This window comes from Pteronotus mesoamericanus, unplaced genomic scaffold (assembly GCF_021234165.1).
Source record: "Pteronotus mesoamericanus isolate MK-2021 breed Mesoamerican mustached bat unplaced genomic scaffold, CSHL_Meso_final contig_74, whole genome shotgun sequence".
NCBI classification, from domain to species: domain Eukaryota; kingdom Metazoa; phylum Chordata; class Mammalia; order Chiroptera; family Mormoopidae; genus Pteronotus; species Pteronotus mesoamericanus.
In genome coordinates this window covers 36,853,199-36,878,795 of record NW_026555247.1, presented here as the reverse complement: position 1 = coordinate 36,878,795, position 25,597 = coordinate 36,853,199, and the positions used below count along the sequence as shown (strand labels likewise).

The following is a 25,597-nucleotide window of genomic DNA, read 5'->3' as shown; positions in this document are numbered from 1 at the left end:
ATTACTTATATTCTCTCTAACATCTAAAAGTTCAAACATTAATTGTTCATCTTTATTGGGAAACTCACTATAATTACTGATTTGTTTCTCTGTCTATATTGTGTAATTGTCCTGTCAACTGATAAATAAATGTATTGGAAAGACTGAGGTGGGTTGGTAAACTGCCTTGATTTCTGATGTTATAGAGACTCTTCATTCTCTAAGTTTCCTTTGTCTTGTCTTTTTCTTCTCATGTCCTGATAGGAGAAGAGAGAAATGGATCTTTGGTGGCTTGATACATTTGGTTGATTCTAAAGACAGTATTAGTCATTCAGAAGAGGAGATTGGAAGAACAAAAGTTGCATATCCATAGTGTAAGTGTTGCATTGTCTGTTGCTTCAGCATTTAGGCATTTGAATTTAAAACCCAGAGCACATATATTGTGAGTCAGAATCAATTTTGCTTTAAATCAGTTGGGTAGGTCCAGAGCCAAGGCACATTGGCAGGCAAGGTACCTGTTAAGGGAGATGATAAATTGAGTCCTTAAGTCCTTGGCAGAGGCGCTGACTTGGAGATAAGAGATAAGAAAATTCGTTTGCAATAGAATCTCTAATGATTAGTTGGGATGGAAATCAGAAGGTCTTCTGCAGTCTTGATTACATTTTTATTACCTTGGCAACTTACTTGGCACATCAGCATTTTTGCAACTTTCCCCCCTCGGTCCCTTCAGTAACATCTTTTGCTTGAGTGGGCAGTAAATAACAAGGAGAACTAGGGACAATTAACTATTATCGTAGCCCTATGAGTAATGAAAATTCGTACATTGCACTTTGGGGAAAAATGTACTTATTAACATGCCTGCGGTGGGTAGGTTAATGTTGCTCTTCTAACTTTGCTTGGGAGAAACTGAAGTAGACTAAGTTACCCAAGGTTACCCAGCTGTGCAGGGCAGGGAGACCTACAGAGTCCCTCCCAGCAAGGGCCCGAGCCACCTGGTAAAGGAGTCCAGGGTACCTCCAGCAGCCTCTGGCCACGCCCTAGACTCTGAACAAAGGATTCATCTCTTCATATGGAAGCTGCTTAGCTGGCGAATGAAAAATTTATGTCTAAACTAATAAATCTTAATACTCCCAAATCTTTTCACATGCATTCACACGTTTATTTAATCATTCATTATTGAAGACTTTCAAACCCAACATACACTTCAGGACCTCCCAAAAAAAGTTTTAGTGGCAATGTGACAATCCTTGGTGCTGAGGTACAAGTCTCTTCTCTATCAGATGACACTGTTTCCTTATTAATTCGACCAAAATTCCTTGAGTACTTTCTAGGGAGTTCAATGTTTGCCCTGACAGAAATCTTAACAGAGTGCTCTAGCACTAGAGCGGGGGCAGATACTAAGGCTTTCCTATTTTATCCTGTAGTGAATGGTTAGCTACTGGGAAATTCTGAGCAGAGGAGTGACCTGATTAGATTTTCTTAACTGGATCTGGCAACAATCTAGAGGACAGAGCAGAGGAGAACCTGGAGCAAGAGTTAGGAAATAGCCTTTTTCTGAGAGACAGAGAGATGATGAGAATGTGGAGGTGGAGAGATGAAGACAAACTGTGAGAGATACCCGTGTTCTCAGGACAAATAGGGAGACACGAGTGACCAGATGGAAGAGGCAGCAGAAGGGGAAGTCTAGGATGACTTCCAGGCCTTCTGGCTTGGACAACGGTGTGGATGATGCTACCACTGGCATCAAGGGGGCGGACGAGGTGCGGGCTGGGTGGGGTGCAGCAGACACCAGGATGGAAGACATCTTTACTGGCAAATATGTTGGCAATCTGGAAGACAATTTCCAATAGGCCATTCGCTATACAGGTCTAGACCTCAAGACAAAATCTGTACTAACGTAAAGGTTCAGTAGTCATGACGTAGTCGACCTTCACGCATCCTGATTCTCCATCCAGCTGGTATTTGCTCTTGAATGAAGGTTATAATCCTTTTTGTCTTCATTATTAACTTTTTTTTAAGCCATGAAGAAATCTGAAGTACTTAGCAAGTACTAGGAACAATGTGCAGCTATATATCAAGATGTGTCTAATAAATTTTGGTGCACTTGTATATCCGTAATAACAGGGAGTAGAATTCATCAAAGTTTCCCCCATATCTTCTTTGTTTCTAATAGTTCCCCTGAGTATTTTTTGACATTTTTCCCTCTGCCTCATGGAAGTCATTAAGATAAATGCTTTGTGAGCTGAAAAACATTAAATAATTAAAATGGTCATGATGAAGATGATTAGACTTTATACATGTAAATCGCTTAACAAAATATATTCACATGATATGTACTCAATATATTTTTTTCACCCACCTCAGTGGACCCAAGTGCTTACAACATCTTCAGCCATAAAAACCAGAACAGTACTGATAATCAAATTACTAGTTGAAAAAAATCAATTCTAAATATTCCAACTCACTTTGCATTGATTTGGCCTTGACAACATTTGAAGAGTTTCCTTTTGGTCCTTTTATTTCTGTTCAATACTCCAAGATGACTTGGATGCAATAACTGAGGCTTTTTATTTTTAACTAGAGAAAATTTATTTGTTTAGAAACAAATGTATTTGTTTAGAAATGTGTCTACTGAAATAAAACTAAAGCTGATTACTATTAAGTTTTGAAAAAAAATTAAGAAAGCAAGACATTTACTTGGCTTCTGATAGATCTATTCCAGCTTAGCCCAAAAGTATTTCTTTCAAATAAACAAGTTGTCATTTTGTCTAGAATACATGAAAAGGAAATCATTGTTTGGTGAACAGGCTAATAGCGACACCAAGTGGTATTGTGTTGGAAATGCTTTTAGTCTGTTTTTTTAAACAGCTGAGAGAAATTACAACCTAGGAGAATGGTTTCCGGGAGCGGCGTATCTGTAATCTGGCTCTCAATGGGAGGAATTTTTAAAATTATAATTACAACCAGTGCTTCTGTAATAAAAATTTTGTCTTCATTTTCAGGACAGAGTCAGAGTCCAATAGGAAATTCCATACGGACAAACACACACATAAATGAGCATAAGTAATTTTGTTTATTCTTTTGGAAATAAGGGGGAGATGCGTGTTGCGCAGTGTGGCATGAGCATTCTACAGGGGTGGTTGTTCATCATGTGAGGTACCGATGGGAAGGTTCACCCTAAAAGGCCAAGCCCTGCTTTGCTGTCTCTTAGGTCCACGATTATTTAAAATTATTTAAACTCCCATTATTTAAAATCTCTCATTAATAGGTTTTTTCCCCATCTTTAAAATGGAGAGACCTAAACCCATGTGGGCCAGACAGCAGGTCTTGGTTGCTTTCTGAGAGCTGGGCGCCTCTCCTCTTTCCTTTACCTGGGACCACCTGGAAGGTTCTCCTGGTTGTCAGGTGCTCCATATAAAACAGAGGGGAGGCACCCTGTTGGATCAATTCTCATGGGCACAATAATGCTGAGCAACGTGGGATATTCATCCAAGTACCAGGTTTACTACAACCAAAAAATTACATAAAAGTGTGAAGAAACAGGAAGGGAAGAGAGTACAAAATTAATGAGGGGGCAGGTCAGAAAAGGACATGTTCCACAAACAAGTTTGAATTTTATCATGAAAGCATGGAAAAACAGAAGATGATACGATATACTTAACTTTTAATTTTTTAATTTATTGGGGTGATATTGGTTAATAAAATTATATAGGTGTTCCCAACCTTAAGTGAAATGCTTTTAGTTTTTGAACTGGAGATTATTACGCCAGATGAAATAAGCCAGTCAGAGGGAGACAACCACCATATGACCTCGCTTATATGTGGAATCTAAAGAACCAAAAGAAAACCTGATGAACAAAATAGAAAGAGAAGCATGGACACACAGAACAGACTGACAGCTGTCCGAGGGGAATGGGGAGGGGGCCTGGATGAAAGAAGGCGAAGGAATTAGCCAAAGAACAGACGTGTATAGTCCATGGACACAGACAACAGTGTGGGGCCGGCCAGAGGGAAGGGGGAGAGGGCGGGGGGAGGTGGAGGACCAAGGGGGGAAGTGGGGACATCTGCAATACTGTCAACAATAAAAATAAAGAAAAAAATGAAAACTGAAAAAGATATGCGTGTCCAGTTCTATACTATGATACGTCACCTGTATATTGTATGCTGACTTTTTAAAAATTAGGACCGTGATAAAGACTAGAGTCAGGAGGGAGAAGGGAGGTGTGGCCCAGAGGAGCCAGGGCAGGGCTGGAGGGTGGCCAGTTGAAAGGGCTAGAACGGGAGGCCCCAGAAAGGTGGGAACCAGGACGCGGCCCAGGTCCCTCCTGCTGTGGCTCTGTGGGTGCTGGTCTGTCACTGTGGGAGGAAGTGCACAGGCCGCTCTCCGCCACTGTGACGGTGCAGGTCTCGGGGCTTACGGAGAGCACGGGTCAGAGCGGGCTGCGGAGGAGAGACGGCCAGGGCTCCGGGAGGGTCGCACGCCTCCCATTCCCCTGCCAGGCCCCTCAGTCAGGACCGCGGCCCGCAGGTTTGTGCCCCTGCACCCCTCATTCAAAAACAGTTCCCAAAGTGCTATCCTGCCTAAGGTGACGGGAGGGGGCTGCGCAGGCCCTACAAGCTCTCTGGGTCTTGGATTTCATAAAAATAAGAATGGTGTTTAGATTATTCCCGAAATCCCTCCCTATTTAAATACCGAATCTCTGTGACTTTCCAATAAGCCCGCTCTCCATCCTTCGCACTCTTAGCAATGGCGATGTGTTTATCCCTTCCACTCATCACCCCTGATATTTTTCTGTTGTCTGTCTAAACATGCAGAATCATCTCTCGACCTCCCCGGAAGGCAGAAGGATCAGAGATCCTGGGCTTTCTAGAACAAATCTGATTTCAAACCAGAACAAACCTGATTTCAATCAGAACAATCTTGATTACAACCCCCACCCCCGCTCAAAAACAAACAAACAAACCCCAAAACACCCAAAAAAACAACAAAAAAAAACGCACCTGGTTTCAAGCCTATTTCTCAGAATACCCCCTTGCGTCGTTTCCTGACCCAGCTCCAAGGAACACTGGCTTCATGCGCCTTCAGAAAAGGTCCCTGGCCCTTCGGATAAGCTTGGTAAGGGAGGCTTCTCCCCGCTGAAGGGATTTACGGTGTTTCAGTCACCAGCTGTGCTTCCCAGGAGGTCAGCTCCCCGCCGCCCCCACCTGCCCCCAAAACCAGGACTCCCAGGCCCCCCTGGGGAGGAAGCCTAGAGGGTCTGGAATAGAAAGAAGCTGACTTCCCTTCAGCAGCAGGAAGGCAACAGGGGGCATGGAGCTGAGCCTTGCAGGAATTCTGGCAGATCGTGGTCCCTTCATTGAATGCCGCTGTCTATGGGGAAGAGAAGGAGCTTGCCCCGGAGACCTTGGCTAACAGGAGCCGGCTTGCCGAAACCCCTGTCATGGGCACAAGCAGCAGCCCTGACAACTGTGAGCAAAGGCCTTCATTCTGGTGGGAGGAACTTCAAAAGCCGCAGTGGGGAAAGGAGTGTCCCTGAGAATGTTGAAATGGCAGGCACACTATTTCCGCTGACAAAGATGAAGATCAAGTAAATGGGAGCACGGAAAACATGATTTTATTTGGAGATGCTCTCCCTGGCAACGATCATCAAAGTCTTGAGCTGAAATGAAGAAGGCGCCGGTATAGCAAGCACACTAGAGCACACTTCGATTTCTAAGGAGAGAAGTCATCTTTGAAATAACGAAAGCTTGGAGACTAATGAAAACTAGCAATGCAGAAAGTAAAGCGTGTGGCCCCAGACAGCCTCGTGCTGCCCCTTGGTTAGACAGCCGTTACAGCTGGAAGCCACTTAGGGATCATCTGGACAAAACCTGTAATGTTACGAAGGAATAGACACTGCATCTGAAGGACATTAAGTTACTTGTTCAAGGTCATATAACGAGTTAGTGACGTCTGGATTGTTAGCAACTGCGTTCTCTGCGTCCAAGGAGCCAATTTCTGAAGTCTTCTTCAGAACATGCACCTTTGCGCAGTTCTTGAGGGCTGAAGTTCAAAGGCACTGGGACCACTTATGTGTCTTGCCATCTTTGATCCATTCTGTGTTGTACTCACATAGATTTGTGGGAAGGCGCCCCACTATAGACCACCACCCCCACAGCTGCAGGTTTGGTCTGCGGTTAGGTTTGTCTGACACATGATATAGAAAAAACAACTGAACATTCCAGAAAAATCCTGGCAAAAAGGATGGAGAGCTGGGGCAGGCTTAGTACATCCTAGGATCTGAAACCCTCAGAATTTCAGGGGAAAGATAGAAAACCCAAAAAGTTTTTAAACACTGCCTAATAGGAGAGGCTCTGAGGATCAGTCAATAGGTGAAATATTCAGAGTTCACCTTTTAGAAACCTGCAAAGGATGTGAATCTCTGTAGCTTAATCTGCTATTTAGGATAAACAGAGTACACATTTTCTAAGAATAGGTAAAAAAAAATGTTTCAGGAAAAAAGCTTGGAGCCTGTAGAGCTAAACAACTTCAGATCAAAGGGAAAGAAGCAGCATGAAAAATACTTGGAGAAAGATAATCCAAGAACCATCTCCTACAGAATCTAAAGATAATGTATTGGCGTGTGCAACAGAAATCAAGATGTGTAATTTATGACATGGGATCACATCATCCAGGAGAGAAGAGACTGGTATAGCAAGACTGAGGTCATTGGCCGAAGGAAGGACAGCTCCAAGGACACTCAACCCCCACTGGCTTCTAGCCGCGGGCACAGTGTAGCATACCTTGTCCTTGTTCATGAGTAAAATTAAATATTTGCAAAACTTATGTCAAAATAACCTTAAAACATATTTAAAGTCTGAGTCTTTTAACTCAGGACGGGGCCCCACGCCAGGGATGCCCATGTTCTGCATCACAGCATTGTGTGTTGTGCCACTGAGAGCTTTATAACGTGGGGATCACCAAACACCACCAAACAGAAGCAAACACAGCACTATTGTCTCTGGGATTTCCTTCCAAGCTGCTAACAGCCTTTCTGCAAATTTTGCTGTTGGCATGTGATAGGTAATCTTTTAGCACAGCTTTTTCTGTTCGTCTGCTCTTAGCTCCTATAAATCAGGGTCATCACTTTGCATGACAAAATGAAATTTCACTCATTCCTTCAAATATAAAATATTTGCTTCTCACCCTGCCCGGTGTGGCTCAGTCGGTTGGAGTGGCATCCAGTAAACCAAAAGGTTTGGTCACCAGGAGGGGCATGTATGAGAGGCAACCAAGCAATGTTTCCTTCTTTTTCTCCCTTCCTTCCCCTCTCTCTAGAGTTAATAAAAAAATTCTAAAAAAATTTCCTTTCCTAGTATCAAATTCCACATCACTGTTTCACTCCAATAATTTCTGACATTCACAATAACTTTTTCAATGCCAATAATAATATAACCTTTAAAATAATGACAACTATATTCAACACATATAGCATCAATAATAGAGTGAAAAAAATTATAGACATCTACTATACTCAACACACACAACACCAATAATAATTTAAAGTGAAAAAATATAGACAGCCATCACTAAATGCAAGCATGTATGGACAATAACAATTACATCAAGACATATCTCAAGTTCAGAAGTGTGAAGATGTACAAAAATGGGTCTTAAAGTACAATGCAACATTAAACTTCTTCACCCAGCTTTTATGATTTATTTTTTCTATGTTCATCTGTGTGGTATTGAAAGAGACATGTTGAAGTATAAATTTTATCTTCCCTATGAATCCTACCCTTTTCCATATCAAATGACAAAATTTCTCCATTTTAATTCATTTCCATAAAGTCTATTTTTTCTGACATTATTAATAGCTTGACTACTGCTATTCTTTTAAATTTGTCTGATACATCTTTGCCTATCAATTCACATTTGTATTATGTGTCACACTGTTTGAGAAATGCTAATTGAAATCCACATTTGGCAAGATAATGTTTTTCATTTCCAATCTAAAGGATTTTGTCTTTTAATAGGAAAGTTATATTTAGTTTAATTATTAACTTTTCAATATTTAATCTTACCTCTCTTAGTTGATTGTGGTTCTCAACACATCATATTATACCATGATTTATCCATTCTTTAATTAACTTTTTTTCATTGTTAAATGTGTCATGCATATAATGCAATGGATTTACATATCTGTATATTTAAAGATTAATAGTAAATTGAATAAATACCTAAAATCCACTACCCAGCTTAAGAAACAAAGTATCATGAATAATTTTAAAGTTCCCTTCTGACCTAGCTAATCACATTCTTTCCCTGCCCTGGATTTAATACTATTCTATATTTTGCATTAATTCTTTTGTTTTTGTCCTCTGTAGCTATACTCTATATATATATATATCTCCAGGCAGCACAATAATCAGTTTGCTTATTGTTTATCATTATGCAAATGCAACTGACACTTGTTATTTTTGGTCAGCATTGTGTTTTTTGGTGGTAGCTATGATTAATTTATTTCTCCTAATAAATGGTATTCTGCACCAATTTGTACAATCTCCAGAAGACACCAGTGATGTTATGTGCTGTGTACAATGTGCCAACTCTGTGAATGGTGCCCCAGAGCAGAGCGCAACAATGACCCTGGTTCCGCTGCAGGAATGCAACATGATTTATTCATTTTAATAATTCAGTGTTTTTCCCGTTTTCTTTTTTTTTACTTTTTTTATTGCTATGATGAATAATATTGCTATGAGCATTTTTTTTTTTTTTGCGTGCCTCTTGAACATAAATTTTTTCTAGGGTTTCTAACCAGAAGTGGAATATCTACTCCTAGTATGTACAAATGCTTAACATTACTCAATCATGCCAGATTGCTTTCCTAACTGGTTTTACCAATTTCTGCTGTCTCCAGCCTTGTGTGAGAGTTGCTATTGATCTTGGCCAAGATTTGGTATTTACAGACCCTTTTTAATCTAGAGGCTATAAAATATAATCTCTATTTTTTTTAGTAAATTCAAATTTATTAAAGGTCTATGAGTATATGGTAAAATAAGCTTTTTTATTTTTATTTTTTGCTCTGACATATTGGCACAAACACCATTAAAAAGATGATTCAGTTTTCTGCAAAGATGGCACAAAGCAGGAGTTTGACTCTCTTCCCAAAACTCAGCTCTAGAGAAATTAAAGGCAGGAGAGAAACAAGGATTCTGAGAACTAATCAATCAAACAAACAATAAGAACAAATTAAGAGTCACCAAGCAACAAGACAACTAAGCCATCCATGGGAGGCAGAGTGTTCTGGGACACGTGTGTTCAGGCAGCGCTCACATGCCACCTGGCAAAGGTTAGACACCTGTAGCCTCCAGAGAGGAGGGAGGCTGGGCCAGCTGTTGCAGGGTCCTGCCTTGGCTCCTGGTAGCCTTGTTCCTTTGGAACAAAACCCTACTCAACAGCCTATGCCATCTGTGTTAGCATCCTTGAGGTTATATTAGTACATTTAAAAAGCCTCGCAGGGGTGAGGAGCTGAAGTAAACAGGTGTGAACTGAGTACCCGCAGAGTATTATTACTTCATCTCTGACCATGGGGTTTTCCCGATGGACTGACAGAAAATGGGAGTCACTAAGCTGGGTAGGACTGTGATGCGCACACACACAGAAGGTCTGATGAAAGCCTTACTTCATCCCTCTCAGTAGATCGTATCTGATAGCACAAGCGTAACTTGGCCCCACAGGTCAAAATCTAGATATCTGAGGAAGAAAAATACTATAAAAGAAATTGACCAACCTGGACATTTGAAGCAGGACTGTTTCAACAAACATTTTAAGTAAGAAAATAAAAGTAGCTAACAGTGATAAAAATAAACAATTTGAAATACCATGAAAGAAAATACGATGGTTAAGAAGAAAATAGATGAGGACCATAATAGCAAGGTTTATAAGGAAGCCAAAGACATTTAAGATCACACTGTAAATACTGACAGCATTCCTCTATTCCAGAGGTAAATAACTGAGACATACTAAGAAGTCCTGCTAATAAACACAACGCAGTTTGGTCAAAGGCAGACAAGTAGATGGAATGGCATTAAGAGCATAGACAACAATATGTATGGGAACCGAAAAATACTATAAATATGTTACTGCAAATCTAAAGGACAAGAGCAGACAGCTGTAAGTAGGTTGTAAGTAGGGGCAGAAAAAGGCTGCAGAAGGGCGTGATTAACTTGTGATGAAATGTTCATAAAATTCACGGGGGGAGAGGGATGGGTGGAGGTGGGAGAGGGTTAGGGGAATAAATGGTAACAGAAAGAAATACAGTTAAAAAGGAAACTAAAAAAAGAATTGTTTATAAATCTCTATTTGCACACATAGAACAGGGAAGGATATAGATCATTGTTAATGGTAATGATTGCTGGGTAGTGGGACTGTGGGTGACAAATTTTCTTTCTATACTTTTTATAGTTTCCAAATTGCTTCCACAACACAAATTCTCTTTATCAGAAAAAATGATAGGGAGGTCTGATTTTAATCAAGGGGGTGCTGGAGCCACGTCTGATCACACATGATTAACTAGAGGGCCGTGACTTCCTGGAAGTGTTTGGTGGCGGTTCCTTCCCGATTGTGCGTTTCGGAAGCAAAGGGAATGGAGAGGCCTGGACATGTTTCCAAGATTTGGGTCCAAGCTCAGTGCAGAAGCTCACTGCTGAGCCTCTGAACTCACAAGGGACTGTGTGAGACAGGGGACATGCAGGGCTGCCTGTGTGATGCTCACCGGAGAGACACTAGACGTCTCAGCTGTCAGTGAGACACTGCTGGCTGCACTGTTCACTCTGGAGCATCCACCCCTGGCTTTGCGTGCACGGTGCCTGGACACTGGCATCTCCAGGAGAGCCTGGCAGGGGTAGCAAGCACCTCAATGACCTTTGAGGTCACTGCAGGGTGGAAGGGCTCAGAGAGGGTTGATTCAAGGAACATGAATCCTTGACATGTTTCTGAAGACGCCCACAAACAATGGGCACAGACTTTGAGGAGAGCTGGCCATCCTATGACAGGTAGGTGAGGGCAAAGCCTGCGAGGGAGAGGAGCTCTCCAACATTCCAGAACAAGCATAGCCTTCTCCTCCCCAAACTCCACACATCTGAAGCCTCGGTTATTCTAAGTGGCTGTGGAATGTTCAGTCAAGACATTCACAGACGTCCAAGGTGTACACACTTTATTTTGGCCCTCAAGCCACCGGACCCGTCTGGTCCCGTAAAATCTGAATTAAGGTGAGGTGGGCTGAAGGAAAGGAATTCCTGTAAGCAATGGCCCCTCTTTATGGGGAGGAGAACCTGCCGCAGAACAAGATGCTGTTAGTCTTGTGGTGCCTGATGAAGAAAAGGAACGGGTGGTCTGCACAAAATGTTGGCTCCTTCCTGGCACACCGGGTGTTCCTGACCACGGCAGTGGCTGCAGCCGCCTCCGTCCCTTCCTCATTGACCTCTACAAAGCACTTGTGTGCGACCTTGGACACGGGCACATTCTTCTTAGTTGACATTCCAGAAAAGTCCGCCTTGGCTTCCTCAAAAGCATCAGTCATTCCTAAACTTTGAAGAACAGACTCCAAGTCATAGCTCTCCTCCAGCTTAAATCGGGGAAGGAAGACTTGAATTTTTTCCACAGTCATCTTTTCTGGATCTGTCCAGGCTGTGATCTTCTCAGGTGTAAGTGCTTTTTCCACCTGAAATAACAAAGAGTCAAACCTTATGATCTAGATGACAATAACCTGGTGTGTACCCCATTCCACTCCTCCTGTGCCATGCGGCTAGATGGTGGGTTCTGGTCCAAGACAATCTACAGAGTTTGTCCCTCTTGTACACACACCAAGATTTTCCCTCAAATTCTCATCTAAAGCTAGAAAACACCTGAGTCAAAGAGGGTTTTTTTTAAAAACCATGTGTACCAAATTCATTTCAAATGTGTTTTAGTTTGCAAAACCATCATAACCAATTGATTATACCCATGCAATACACATTACTGTGAGCTGGAGAGATTGTTGAAAAGGAGAGATGGAGCAAGGCTCAGAGCTCTGGTCTGTGAAAGAGGACCCAGGGCTTGTCTGAGGGGCAAGGGAGGCGTGGCTTCTGGGGAAGGGAGGGCAGAAATGGGCAACTCCACGGGCCTGCTGCTTCTGGCACCTGGTTAGCCCTCTGCCTGCCCTGGGGGGAGCTTCCAAACCTCCAAGACCCATCGCTCTTTCTATTTATCTACAGGGGCGAAATAAAAGAATGGGAAGGAGCTTGCTGCTTCCTCTCCTTCCCTTCACCACCTGGAGCTCGGGTGAGCACCTCTCTCCACCAACAGCTGTTGGGGCATTAGCTCTATTCCTGGACTCCCCTGATTTTCTTCTCAAGTGGCCACGACAGATCTCATCCTTGACTTATGTCCATAGCTTCCTGATTCCACGGAGAAGCCAGGGAGATCAGGCAGGCCTGAAGGCACAGGAGGCTTAGGAGACATGTCAGAGCTGGCTTTTACCCCTTGAGTCAATAGTCAAACTCTTGGTTATCTGAACGTAGCCACGTAGGAGTATTGACAGCAGGAAAACAGCACACGTGTCATCGGAGGGCTTCTTCCATCCTCAGAGAGCCAGGCAGCCAGCAAACAGTTGGTCCTACACCTCCCCCCTTACAAGTTTACCTTCTTCCTGAACTCTGTCCCCTTTCTGTCTTGGGAAGAGGGCTCTCTCCTCCTGCCTAGGGTAAATTCCTCCCCTGTACTTTAGACTCTTGCTATCCAAAGCGTGGTCCATGACCAACAGCACCTGCATCACCTGGAATCTTGTTAGAAATGCAAAACTCTCAGGCCACAGCCCCCAGAATCAAAATCTGCACTGTCACAAGATCCCCAGGAGAGCCACACGCATATGAATGTTGGAGACAGGCTGCCCAGATCAATCCTTATCTTTTTCCAGTACGTTCATTCATTAGTTATTGGGCCCTCAACCCGCCCCTCTTCAGAATGAAGACTAACGCTCCTATCCTTGGCATTCTGCCTTCTTAGCTTCATCAGTGTTGTCCTTACCCGCAATTCCATCCCAAGATATATACTCCTTAGAAATGCATACTCATCCCCACCAAAGACACGCAGAGGTGCTCATCCAGCACTCTTTACGACAGCCGTTTACGGGAAACCCCTCCAACGCCACCTGCTGGACGGACTCGAAGAGAGGCGCGGAGGCTGGCTCCGCAGGCGCTCCGACCCCGACCCCGGGCCAAGGGCTCACCAAGGCGAGATCAGCGTCTTCATCAGGCAGCAGAATGACCATGCTCAGCTCCTCCCCAGCATAGGGCAGCTCCAGGACCTGGCTGCGCACCTCATCCACATGGCCCATTTTAAATTCAGCTTTCTTAAACATCATCTGCACTGTCTTCTTTTCCTAATGAGAACATGAAATTAAGATGAAATTACTGAAAAATGAGCGCTGTTCCTTAAAAATATGTCTGATTCACAGAACCCCTAGATACATATAAGAGGATATTACTTCTGTGCACTTGTGCTGATAGATATAAAATCCTCTTTATTATGTATTAGTATTGAGTATAACATGCTCATGCCCCAGCAGATCAATTATAACCAGGTGAGAGAAAATAAACTGGTGAATATAGACAGACATAAAGCTCTCTCATTATTTTTGGAAGAAATTGTGTTTTTTCCCTTTTGATAAAATGCATGAAGAAGCACTCCCAGAGACCTTATAATTAAAAATGATTTTTCTAACTTGAAAGGAGAATTAACTAGTATTCAGGCCTTTGGGCTGGAGGATCAGGTTACAGAAGATGTATAGGCCAGAGGGAGTTAGACTTTTATTCTGAAAAGTTGCTCAATTATATAATTGATTTTACAGCTTTGGTTTTCTTGGAGAAGGAACCTTAACACAGTGTGTGGTGTCTACCATTTTTAAATCTTGCATCAAATATATTTTAGACTTTTAAATCTAAGCTCTGGCTGGTGTGGTTAAGTAGGTTGAGCGCCAGCCTGCAAACCAAAATGTTGCCAGTTCAATTCCCAGTCAGGGCACATGCCTGGGTTGCGAGCCAGGTCCCTGGTTGGGGGGTGTACAAAAGGCAACTGATCAATGTTTCTCTCCCTTTCTCCCTCCCTTCCCCTCTCTCTAAAAATAAATAAATACAATCTTTAAATCTCTGTGCAACGTGCTATTCTCAAGGTGATGGAGGTCAAATTCCAAGTTAATTGCTATTGACCCCAGCCATTATGATATTCAGCAGGGAACGGGGAAAAGCATTTCTACTGTTCAGCTTATAAATCTGGATATCTAATGTGCAGCATGAGGGCCTGGTTAATCATACTGTACTGAACACTGGAAATTGGCTAAGAGTAGATTTCAGGGGCTCTCGTCACACACACAGAGAGGCAGCTGTGTGGGGAGATACATTAGTTAGCTTTACGGTAGTAATCACGTTGCCATGGATAGCAAATCATCATCTTATACACCTTGAATAGATACAAGTTTTATTTTTAAAGATCCAAAACATTTCAAAATAAATAGCCTTAACCTCTCTTAACACCCTCTGCCTTGCGCTCAGAATTGTGTAGTCATGAATCTAAGGCAACAAATAGACGTCACTGTCACTGGCATTTTCGAAGGCATCTAAGTAAACGCAGACGGTGACTGCTGCTGATAGAAACGGAGGACTTGCATTGTCACGAGAAAAAACGTGTTTGGGGACAAACCAGGGAGCATGGGATCCGCTGGTAAGGTTTATTGGGGTGGGAAATCTGCCCCTGGGTTCGGAGCCCAGCCAGGGAAAGCTAGGAAGGTCCTTAAATTGGAGGAAGGGCATGGAACCCCAGTAGGTCCAGGAAAGGGATTGCTTGAGGGGAGGGACCCAATCAAGCCAGAAAGAGCCAGAAAGCTGGGTTAAGTGGTTTGCATGGCACCTTGTTTTTCACCAAGAAAATATACGGAGGATTAGCAGGAGCGCCATGGCAGTTGCTGCAACAGCCTGCGGGTCCTCCACGTCCCTGAGGGGGGATTAATTCCCTCACCCCAAAGAAATCTTGCCATTGCATTTAAACTTCTCCACACACAGGCACCATTTGAAATCTTTTCTCCTGACACCACAAAAGAGCTCGTTTTCACTGGCAACAGCAATACAATACAACCCTCATTCCCAGCTTAGAAGAAACTTTCTTTTCATCATCATAATATGCCCAGAGATAGCAGGTAAATAGGATCAAGGATGAAAAAAAGGAAATTATCAGTAGAAAAATTATTTTCATTTTTCTCCTCCTTTTTCCAATACCAGATATAAAGGGGGGCATGAAACACATTCAGATGCGGATTAACAATCAAGATAGTGTGAAATGACTTAGTGCGTTTCTCCGTTTACAGCCTTTCCCAGCCCGGTTACTTTAAGAGAGGAGCAGTGTGTCTGATATCTCTGTCCCTACCTGGTTGACTTTGAAGGGCATGCCCCTGGTGTACCTTCGGTCAAACTGCTTCTTCCACTTGCCTTTGAAATAGATCGCGTTCACAAGAACCAGCTTGGTCAGTGGACTGACTGCGCCAATACCCAGAATCTCTGAAATCTTACCTGTAAAGAACACAAGAGAAGTTTGTTGCTATTGGGTGGGAGGAATAATCATCCTTTTACCAAAAAAAAAAAAAAAAAAAAAATCTCCTCAACCTGGCACGTCAAGTTTTCATGGACAGTCAGGCTGAAATGCTGTCTTTTCAGCCCCCTGATGGACCAGGCAATGATGTTTCGGGCTGTACACGCACCCAGGGTATTGTTTGTCCTTAAACAATAACCGTGAACCAAGCAGGTCAACTGTTGTTTTGCCCTCAATTTACAGATGTAGAAATTCAGGTTCAGGGCGTTTGCCTGACTTTTTGCTAAGATCACCTAGGTGGCAAGTGACTACGCTGAGAAAATAATCCAAGAGTCTTGATTTTAACTGTAAGTCTCTCAAGCTGGGACACCTTTGCAACCATCCCACTATTGACATGTTAGGCCGCATACTTCTTTGTTGTGGAGACTGGCTTGTGCACTGTAAGACGGTTACCCAGCAGCACTCCCCTGAACTGTGACAACCAAAAATGTCTTCGGCCATTGCCACGTGTCTCCTGGAGGTCGCTGCTGGCTGTTGGCTCGTTGCTCTGTGCCCACCTTCACATCTCATCTAGGTGAGGAAAGCCTGCCAAAGAATGGGAAGAACAGACCTGCCCTTAGGGGAAGGCAGGCCTCCTGAACGGAGTGATCGGCGCAAAGGCATTAGAGGGACGCAATGAAGGGGCCCAACTTGCATTGCTCCATGAAAGTGGGGACAAGGCGATCCCCGGAAGACCCCCAGCTCCAGTGTCCTGGGAAAACACGCAGATGGCCAGCCTGAAGGAAGAACAGTGTGAGCAGCAGGGGAGCGGAAGTGTCCCGGGGACACAGGAGCTGCTGGCTTCCCCATTGACTTAGGACCGCTCCACCCACAGGAGAGCAGGAGACTACCGCACAGGTCGCACGGGAAACCCTGCAAGGCTCTTCCCTTCCGATGGTCGTTATGGTTTTGGCTTTCAGCACCATCGCGACCATTGCTGCAGCCCAAGACACAGAGGGTGTGCCTTAAAGATTGGACGTGCGGAATGATGAGTGCTGGGTGGGCATGAGGAGCAAGAACGTACACTCCCCATGTTCTGGAAGTCTCTAAATTTCAGGTTAGCTATTTGGAGTGTTTTAGGAGCATGCCCTTTTTCTCTGAGTTCCGAGCGGGAACTGGCAGAACTATTTCTGCTGAGACGGAACATGAACTGGACAGGGCACAGTGCAGGCCCCACGTAACCTGCAGCTCCTGACTCTGAGGCAAACTCAGAAAGGATCACGACCCAAAAGCAAACGTAGCCACAGCCTCGTGACAAAGAAGGAGAGGGCCGAGGATGAAACCAGAGCTGTTGCATTCCCGCAGGGAGGTAGCGTGAAAGGTGGCCCTCTCCTAGCTGCCACCCAAGTTGAATGGCATTCTGCCCTCAGAGCGGGGCAAGGGTTCTCCCAGACAGAAGATCAACAGAGCTCCCAAGAGGAAGCATTTTTCCGGAATTTTCTAGAATAGTCCAGTGGGGAGGGTGTCTGGGAACCTTACCGTTGGTTTAAGTATTTATTCGAAGTCGCCCCTTTGGGATCTGATAAGCCCAGGAGAGACCACAGAATCGCATGGCTGATTTGCAAAGGCAGCAAGCACACCCCACCGGCCCTCTGGCCACAGGGTCGCAGTGGCAGCATGGCGGAGGTCATGCCCCAGGCCACCTCCCCCGCTTTTCCTTCACAACTCGCCAAATCTACCGAAACGAAATCTCTCACCTTCAGTCTTTTGTGTCACCCAGTCGTTGATGGATTTCCTGCACCCCTCGGTGTCTTCAGCAAAGGACAGCTCCTCCAGCTCTGCCTGGTAGAACTTCTGGCAGGATTCCTTGAAGGCCTGCAATGCGAGATGCCCAGTGTGGCCCCCGCTGCGAAGCTGCCCATGCTGTGGACACATCTGCTCTTTCCGACCACGTTTCTAGCCTAACTGCTCGCACAGGTCATCCTGCCCTTGGAGACTCATTCATACAATTAACGAAAATGCACAGACCACCCCCACACTGTGCCTGGCCCTGTGCTCCATGCTGCACATGGGGTGAAGGCCCAACATGAGACTCGGGGGGGCTCCCAGTCTGACAAGAGAGATGATGTAAACACAGTGAGTCACAGGATGTTTTGAGAATGTGGATGGGGCGGGCATGCACCAAAGAGCCCATGATGAGTGCCCATCAAACACTTAGACTCCATATGGGCTTTGTGTTTGATTTCCTGGTCTCCCCCTGACCCAGCTAAATGCTCTGGCTTTTCCTCACCAGCACCAGCCCCAGTGTCTGGTTGGGAGGTTCCATAGTAGAACTGGATTATCAAGGAACCCTACAGGTGCTTCAGGAGTGGTGGAATGTGACTGGCTTAGATGGGTGTGTGTTGGGGGGGGGGAGAGAACGAGTGTAAGGAATTAGGGGGAAAGCACAGTGTCAGGGGATGAGCTTTGAAATGTAAGGCAGGGTCCAATCAAAAAGGGCCTGTACCCAATACATTAAATCCCAAAAATAACTCACCTCACAAAAACTTGGTTTCAGATAAAATGTGCCTGGCAACTGACACCTATCCTCTGCCCATCTCCTGTTCTCAAATATTTTAGCTTCTACAGAAGAAAGAAGACAGAGAGAGAAGAGCCGAGCAACTAAGAAAAGTAGAGGGTAGCTCCCTGTGTCCCCAGTATTCCCCAGTTACAATACTCAAAGATCGGGTTGATGTTCAAAACAAACATTGGTTAACCAGGAGACTCCTAGAATCACTCATGCTTATCCTAGGAGACCTAGACAGCTGAAAGGTCCAGAATTGTCCCCAATGGTTTTTACACCCAGAACAGGCAACCTCCACAGGTAGCACCCACCAGCAGGCAGGACAGGAGGTATCTGAGTCTTGCAGAAGAATCCTAGGAACTGCCAGCCAAGAAGATGGGAGGCTCGTCCTGCCATTCCATTCATCTCAGGATAGCATCACTCTGCATATTGCGGAGCATCATTCTGTGGCCCTCACTTAGTAAACCGTGGCAGGTTCTTTCACTGGACCAGAGAACTCTGGCATTGTATGCTGCAGTCAGTACGAACTACTCAGATCGAGGGGAAGAAGCAAGTCTGAGTGCTGGAGGACGGACGGACTGAGATTGAAGGTCAGGAGGAACGTCCCAGGAACAATTTAAAAAGGATATAAGGCAGAAGCCATCATAGAATTCAAAATTATAATTGCAGAGGTAAAATTCTAAGTGCATTTTTAAGGCAGTCAAGTTATACTTTATCTCTGCTCTTCTGTAGTTTCTACTGTATTTTCAATTTTTCTTTCCTCAATGTGTGAGTTGCTACTTACCGGAAGGAAATCACATGTCTTTTCTCCGAAGAGTCTGTTGGCAGTTCTGAGCAAGTACTGAGTGTCAGATCTGTTAACTTCTGCGAGCAGTGAGTGGAAACCTTGGTGGACATCTCCCACGTCGTTCAGACAAAGCACCTGCTCATAGAAAACACAGACTTTAACACTGCCATTTTACTCCTCCAAAAAGTCTCTCAGCTGAAAATCACAGAGGATCCTGTCTTAAAAGGAGTTGGCTTTAGCTGGCTAACATAGTTTCTCAACGCTGGGACTACCAACATTTGGAGCCAGTTCCTTTGGGGCTGCCTTGTGCAGTGCAAGATATTTTGCAGCATTTCTGGCCTCCGCCCACTAGATGTCAGCAGCACCTCTCAGTGATGGCAGGCAAAACTGTCAACACCAAATGTCTCCGGGAAGCACTAGGCCCCCAGGTATAAACCACTGCCCTCTCAGATGGACACAGGCCAGGAAGGTTAGATGTGAAAACTGAGGAGGAGACAGAACAGAACAAATAAGTAGCTGGAATGTATCTAACCTAACCTGGGAATTATAAAAATGAGCAGAAATAAACATGGAAATGTCTCATTAGCAATTTCATGGAAGTTCTCCAGCCCAGACTGTGTTTTAAATGTCAAACCAGGGTGGGGATTCAGTTGTCCCCGTATCACCCACTGATCAAACCCCCGGTCCAAAGCTGCAGTCCTCCCGTGAGCTGGAAGGAGCAGCCACCGGGGATTCAACTGTAGACAGTGGACATGCCTCTGGACACACCTGGTAACATGATGAGCACATGCAATTTTCTGGGACACTTTCACAAGACAGTCAAAGACTCTAAGACACAAAGAGGTAAGGACTGCCTCCCTAAGGTATCATCCACTACTTCATGTGTAGCTGAGGTCACACATAACCCATGACAGATCAATCAGATTATATATTCCCTCTAAGTGACTCCGGAAGATAGAAGTCCACATTTTTGTTGCACTCTTCATCCATGTATGCACAGTTATACACCAGAAATAACCTGTTTGTCAAAAAGTTCATTTACATAGCTATATTTCAATTTGAAATATATTAGCAAGAAGTTCAAATACAACGAAGTTTAAATCCTTGGCCTTTTTGTGGGACAGGATTATAATTTATCTTACTTATTAAAGATACAATTTTGCTATAACATATTGATGCTTTTATCCAGAGAAAATAATGTAATGACTTGGTTTCTCCTATAAACACTAAGAGGAGATTCCCTGTCTTACACAACTTACCCATTCTACCTATGTCTACCCTTTGCCTATCACCACGGATCCCCACCCCCACCCCACCTGCCAGCCACACTGGTCTTCATCATCTGGTGTGAAGATATGAAAAGACCTGCTCTGTGGAAGCAGAGAAGGAAGCATGCCATTGTCCTTCCGTTATGACAGCACACGTACCTGGGACATCTGGGTGGCAGTGTCTCCTTTGGCTCCCATGAAGAGCATGGCCAGGGCAGAGGAGATGCTCAGGGGAGAGAAGAACACATTCTGCGCGTTGTCCTCTTCACCCAACATTTTTAATAAGGTGATGGCAAAGGTGCCATTTGCTTCCCCAAGATCATCCATCAGAGAAGGTCTCTGTCAAAGACACAACACAGAAATGCATCAGCCAGACCTTCTGTTTTGTTGCCTAGTCCCCCAGACACTGGGTGTGGTCAGCAGAATAACCACACCCCCAAAGGCATCCACATCTAACTCCCCAACCTGTGACTACATCATCTCATGTGGCATGAGGGACTTTGCTGCTGGGATTGAATTGGGGAGCATGGGATGGGGAGATGCTCCTGGATGATCTACCTGGGCTCATGGAATCACAGGGTCTTCATAAGAGGAAGGCAGGAGGGTCAAAATCAGGGGAGGAGATGTGATGATGGAAGCAAAGGTCAAAATGAGGCAGGGCCGCAAACCAAAGAATGCAGGCAAGAGGCAAGGAAGCTGTCCTGGAGCTTCCAGGGGCGGGGGGGAAAGTAACTCTGTGGATTTATGTGGGGTTTCTGACCACAACTGTTAGAGAATAAATTTTTGCTGCTTTCAGGCGCCATATTTGTGTTGCAGCATTGGCTGGTAACTAATACACTGGCTTAATCACAAAGGAGCCAATCCCAGAGCTCATGACTGGTCCTACCGTAGCCACAGGACCTCTGCAGGGGCTCGGCCACCCTCCTAGACCCGCTGGGCCCTTCCCTTCCTAAAAGGACAGCCAGCACATCTCTGTGCCAGGCAATATTCCCGGCAATTTACGTGTATCATCTCAAGTAATCCCCACAGCAACAGGGGAGGCCAGCACAGGTGCAACCCCACGTTGGAGGCCAGGAGACTGAGCGAGATTTACTAGCTTGTGCCAGGTCCCACAGACTGTCATCGAGAAATTCAGGACTGGAACCCACAGCTGCGTCCAAAGCTCAAAGCCTTTACCATTACACAAAATCCCCTTGTTGGTGGTACTTTCCCCTCCGTTTGGTGTCCTTAGCACAATGTATCAACCAAGTTCAAGTTCTATGAGTTATACATAATGCTCTGTAAATAAAAAATGACATTTCTGTCAGTGGGATGAATTTCAACAGATTGGGAGAGTTTGTCTGGGATGGTCTGACCTAATACAGGGGCTGCTGAGAAGACACAAAATTTACTATGAATCAGGGGGCTCCAAAAATACACACCATTTTCCACTGGAGTTGCTGAAACTGGGCTGGGGAAGGAGCCCAGGAGCAGGGATGTAAAATATGAAGCCCAAATCTCAGTCATCAGGTGGATCCCTCAAGTCAGAGGCACCGATTTGGGATCCAGCCTGACCAAGCTGACTTTGTCCAGCACCCAGCTTGATGACACCTTAGTAAGCTCCTTCCTACCTCTCCCCCAACCTGCCTTTCCTTAGGGTATTTGCTTTAGACAACTTTTCATTGTAAACGCTTTCTCTGCTCCTTGTATATGGAAATATCTTGAAAAACCCTTCTCCTTTTTTACAACCCAGAACAGTCTTTCTCAAGTCCCTGGGAGTCCTCCCTTTAAAAATGTAATTGTCAAGGAAGATGGCGTCCTACCTCCCAGGCCTTGGGCGTGGCAGGTGGTGGTAGGACCTTAAAAAGCTTATTAATTATTACAATTTTAGCAAACTGTTTTCAAATAAATTTGAATTTGATCCTAACGGAGCACAAGAGCTGGAACTCAGAGTGAGGCAAACATAAGTTTAGGTTGGTGAAGGTGAGCACGTATATGCACCAGCCTGCCCGTCTGTGTGTATCTGTCTCTGTGTGTATATAGTCATCCTGCCTGAACAGGCAAAGGAATGAACTTAATGTAGTATCACATCAACTTCACCTATTAATTGCTTAATTATAAATGTTCATGTCTGGTTTTTTCCCCCTCTTCCTCTTCCTTCATCTCCTTTCCTCTCCTCCCTTCCTTTTCAACATCCAGGTACTGACCAGTAGCATGGCATTTCCCGGCAGTATCTGCCCCACAGCAGTGACACACTGGCACACACTCACACATAGGCCCTCGAGGATGTGGCCCTGCTCACATCCTGGAGACGCGGGGACTGGAACAGAGGAACCGAAAGACTCTCCCTCCTGCAGTTCCTCTTGGTGCCCGATTTCATTTGCACATACAAGCTTTCAGAGGGTTGGAACTTTACACAAAATGGACCTTGTCCAACGCACCTAAAAAGGAGTTAATTTCAATATAAAACAAAATAACACCTTTGGGCGCCAGTGCCACAATTCAACTGCCTCGTAAAAACACAGCAAAGTGGGAAGGTCGGATTTCCAGCCAATAAAATGAATTGGCATGAAACTAGTTCTCCTGTTACAGGTGAGCAGACAAGGCCAGGACAATCGCTGCTGTCCTCAGGTCTCACAGTAAAAGTGGCCATGTCTATGACAGAAGCAAGCCTTCTGCGCCTAAGCATGTGGCACCTTGGTCTTCCGGCCACTTCGCCTGCCACTTCCTGGCTCCACTCCCCCTCTCCATACACATCCCACAGTGAATTTGTTCAAACAGCATTTATGTGGAACTTTCCTCATATGGGTTTGGGGAAGGAAATGGACAATAACTGTCATGCTTCCTGACTGGGGGCTCCTCCCTCGGGGAGACGTGGGGACATAAATGCATGGTTTCAAGCCAGCCATGCACTCCCCAACAGGAGGATTTACAAAGAGCTAAGGGAGACCACAGGAAAGCACACGGTGGGGGGTGCTGTAAGGTGTGAACGGAGGAGGTCAGTGTTAGGCTGTGGCTGTGGGGTTGGCAGGTGCAAAGGATGCAGCAGGGAGCGTGTTTGTGTGGGCCCAGGGAGGGGTCTGTGTGGTGTCCTCCGAGAGACAGGGTGTGGTGAGGCAGGATGGGCCCCTTGTGCCAGGTTTAGAAGTCTGAACTTGAACTTGGGCTGGAAAGTTATCCAAGACTTTTAAACCAATGTTTTACAGAAATACATGGGAGTTTTAGAGAAACACATGGGAAAAGGCTAGGGAACCAGCCGGCGGACCACTGCCCTAGACTAGTGACTGCCCAATGCAGACGAAGCTTCTGCAGGAGAGGGCGGCAGTTGGAACTGCCCACGGGGAGGCTGATCCCACCAGGGTCAGGAGCAGCAGGAGGCAAAGATCACACTGGGGCCTCTTAAAAGACAACAGTCCCAAAGGAAGTCACTTATGCAAAGCCCCACATCACCAAACCAAGGCTTGCCATATTTTGCCATGTAACCGTGGGTACGCATTATTCGTGTGCATTATCCATGGAATTATTATACCATTATGATGTCCATGGTATGTAATCATTATACCCATGTATGAGGCACATCTTTATTTTTCCCTCAAAAATTTGGGCAAAAAAGGGCGCATTATACAGCACTTTTTTGTAAAACTACAAAACTACAGTTTCTGCTCTCCTGGAAATGAAGTCTTAAGCTGTCCATCAGGAATCGCCTGATCAACACTAGTTCGACCACCTGCCTGACAGACCCTTGTGGTCCCTAAAGGAACGTAACTGTGCGGTAACTTCCTCATCCTGCTCCCTTCTGCCTATGAAAGCCTTTCCTTCGCTGCAGTGTCCCGGTGCTCCCTTCTGTTTGCTAGATTAGATGCTGCTGGATCCGAACTGATTTCTTGCTCAAATAAATTCTTCAATTCTTAAATATGCCTCAGTTTACCTTCTCACAGACTGCTGGCTCATGATTCTAAGGTGGGGCGAGGAGCCTCAGGAAGTGTATGTGCGGAACCAGCCCGGAATGGGGAAGGCGTGCACGCCCCGCGAGCCGTGGAACAGGCCACACCGACGGCGCGGTCCAAAGACAGCCCACAGCATCCTGCGGCCAGGACATTCTGGGCAAATGGCACGGCATTGCTCAGAAGGCACCGGGAAGGCCGAAGCCAACAAAGCCATTCCCGTTTCTGGGAGAACTGAAACAGTAGTTAAGTCCAGTGTTTGCAGGTAGGAAGAGGAAGGAAGGACTGCTGTCCAATCAGGAGGGACGTCCTGGGAGAGCTGGGAGGGCGTGTGCGCCAGCCCGGGGAGGCGGGGAGGCAGGAAGGGAGAGAACTTTGGAGGCGGCTTGGGCCCGAAACACTCTCAGCAAGAAGAGGAAGCAGGGGCTGGAGCTTCAGGGGACAGGCATTTGCGGAGGAGGTGGCATCACCCAGCACCCTCGGAACTCGCCCCAGTCTCCCCAGAAATTCCAGGCCAGAATGCAATTAGCGCGCCAGTGTCCCGGCTGCGCCCTGCGGCTCCTCCCACTCACCGCCCTCACGTTTCTGCCCGAGAAGGGCCACACCAACCCTAGCCTGGGTCACCCGCCACTCCCTCACTGTTGGCAAACGGCCACGCAGTGGCGTCAGCAGGCTGCAGGGTCACTCCCACCCCGGGGGACCACCCTCTGCTCCAGGCAAGGTCGCCCCCGTCCTGCGCCCCCTGCCCAGGCGGACGCCCACCTTAGCACCCAACACCACGCCGGATGGGAGCAGTCAAGGGCGCGGCGGGGGCCGCGGCGACCCCAGCCCGACAGCACTCCCTCCCGGTGGCAGCCCTCCACGTTTCCCCTAGTCCACCTCGTCCTCTTCCTCATCTAGCGTCTGCCATTTGCGTTCTTCCCTCCTTTCCACTCCCCCGTGCTCCGCCCCAGCTCCTGGCAAGCAGGGTCCCGAGGACCCGAGCGCGTCTCAGCCCCGGTACCTAGCAGATTCCTGCTGCCGCTGCCGCTGCTGCTGCTCCGGTCGGTCCTCGGGGCTAAGTCCAGTTTGGTGGATGCTCCACGTCCGCTTTGATTTCGGGCAAGGCTTCCGGCCGATGACTCACCGCAGCCCGAGGCTGCACCGGCCAGAGCCACTTCCGACCCCGCATCCCCAGGCTGGCGCCCGGGAGGAGCCCGGGCCTCGCCGGCACCCTGCTGCCCAGCGGGGCATTGGTTCATTTTCCCGGGTTAGGACGCGCAGGATTCCTGTTTAGTCTCTGTAATTCTGTTTAGTTTGGACATTGGGACTTAACTTTGGAAAGTAACCAAAAGCAAAATCAGGGGCTAAAAATGGTTCGTAAAGCTATTTGTTTACAAACTGTTCGGGTACACAGCCATCAAAACAATTTTTGAGTATGCGTCGCGCCCCCACCCCCGCCTAAGTGAACTTCTGTGCGCTAATGTGTTAAATATGAATGTATGGTGAACACTCTAA

The 25,597-nt window shown here is 45.9% G+C and overlaps 1 protein-coding gene across 1 annotated transcript; it reads right to left on the bottom strand.

Annotated features, from left to right (window-relative positions):
- Positions 1-10,306: 10,306 nt before the first annotated feature.
- SERPINB8 (serpin family B member 8) lies at positions 10,307-25,155 on the bottom strand. The gene is made up of 7 exons (XM_054583772.1): positions 25,104-25,155; positions 20,337-20,516; positions 18,907-19,044; positions 17,317-17,434; positions 15,419-15,561; positions 13,230-13,382; positions 10,307-11,684 (listed from the first exon to the last, which is right to left on the bottom strand). The coding sequence occupies exons 2-7, from the start codon at positions 20,502-20,504 to the stop codon at positions 11,280-11,282; spliced, it is 1,125 nt and encodes a 374-aa protein (XP_054439747.1). The 5' UTR covers positions 20,505-20,516; positions 25,104-25,155; the 3' UTR covers positions 10,307-11,279.
- Positions 25,156-25,597: the final 442 nt, after the last annotated feature.

Coding starts and splice junctions, on each gene's coding strand:
- SERPINB8 (XM_054583772.1), bottom strand. CDS start 20,504: ATGGATGATCTTGGGGAAGCAAATGGCACCTTTGCCATCACCTTATTA. Junction 15,562..17,316: donor GGTGACACAAAAGACTGAAG/GTGAGAGATTTC, acceptor TGTTCTTTACAG/GTAAGATTTCAGAGATTCTG. Junction 13,383..15,418: donor TGCCCTTCAAAGTCAACCAG/GTAGGGACAGAG, acceptor TGTTCTCATTAG/GAAAAGAAGACAGTGCAGAT.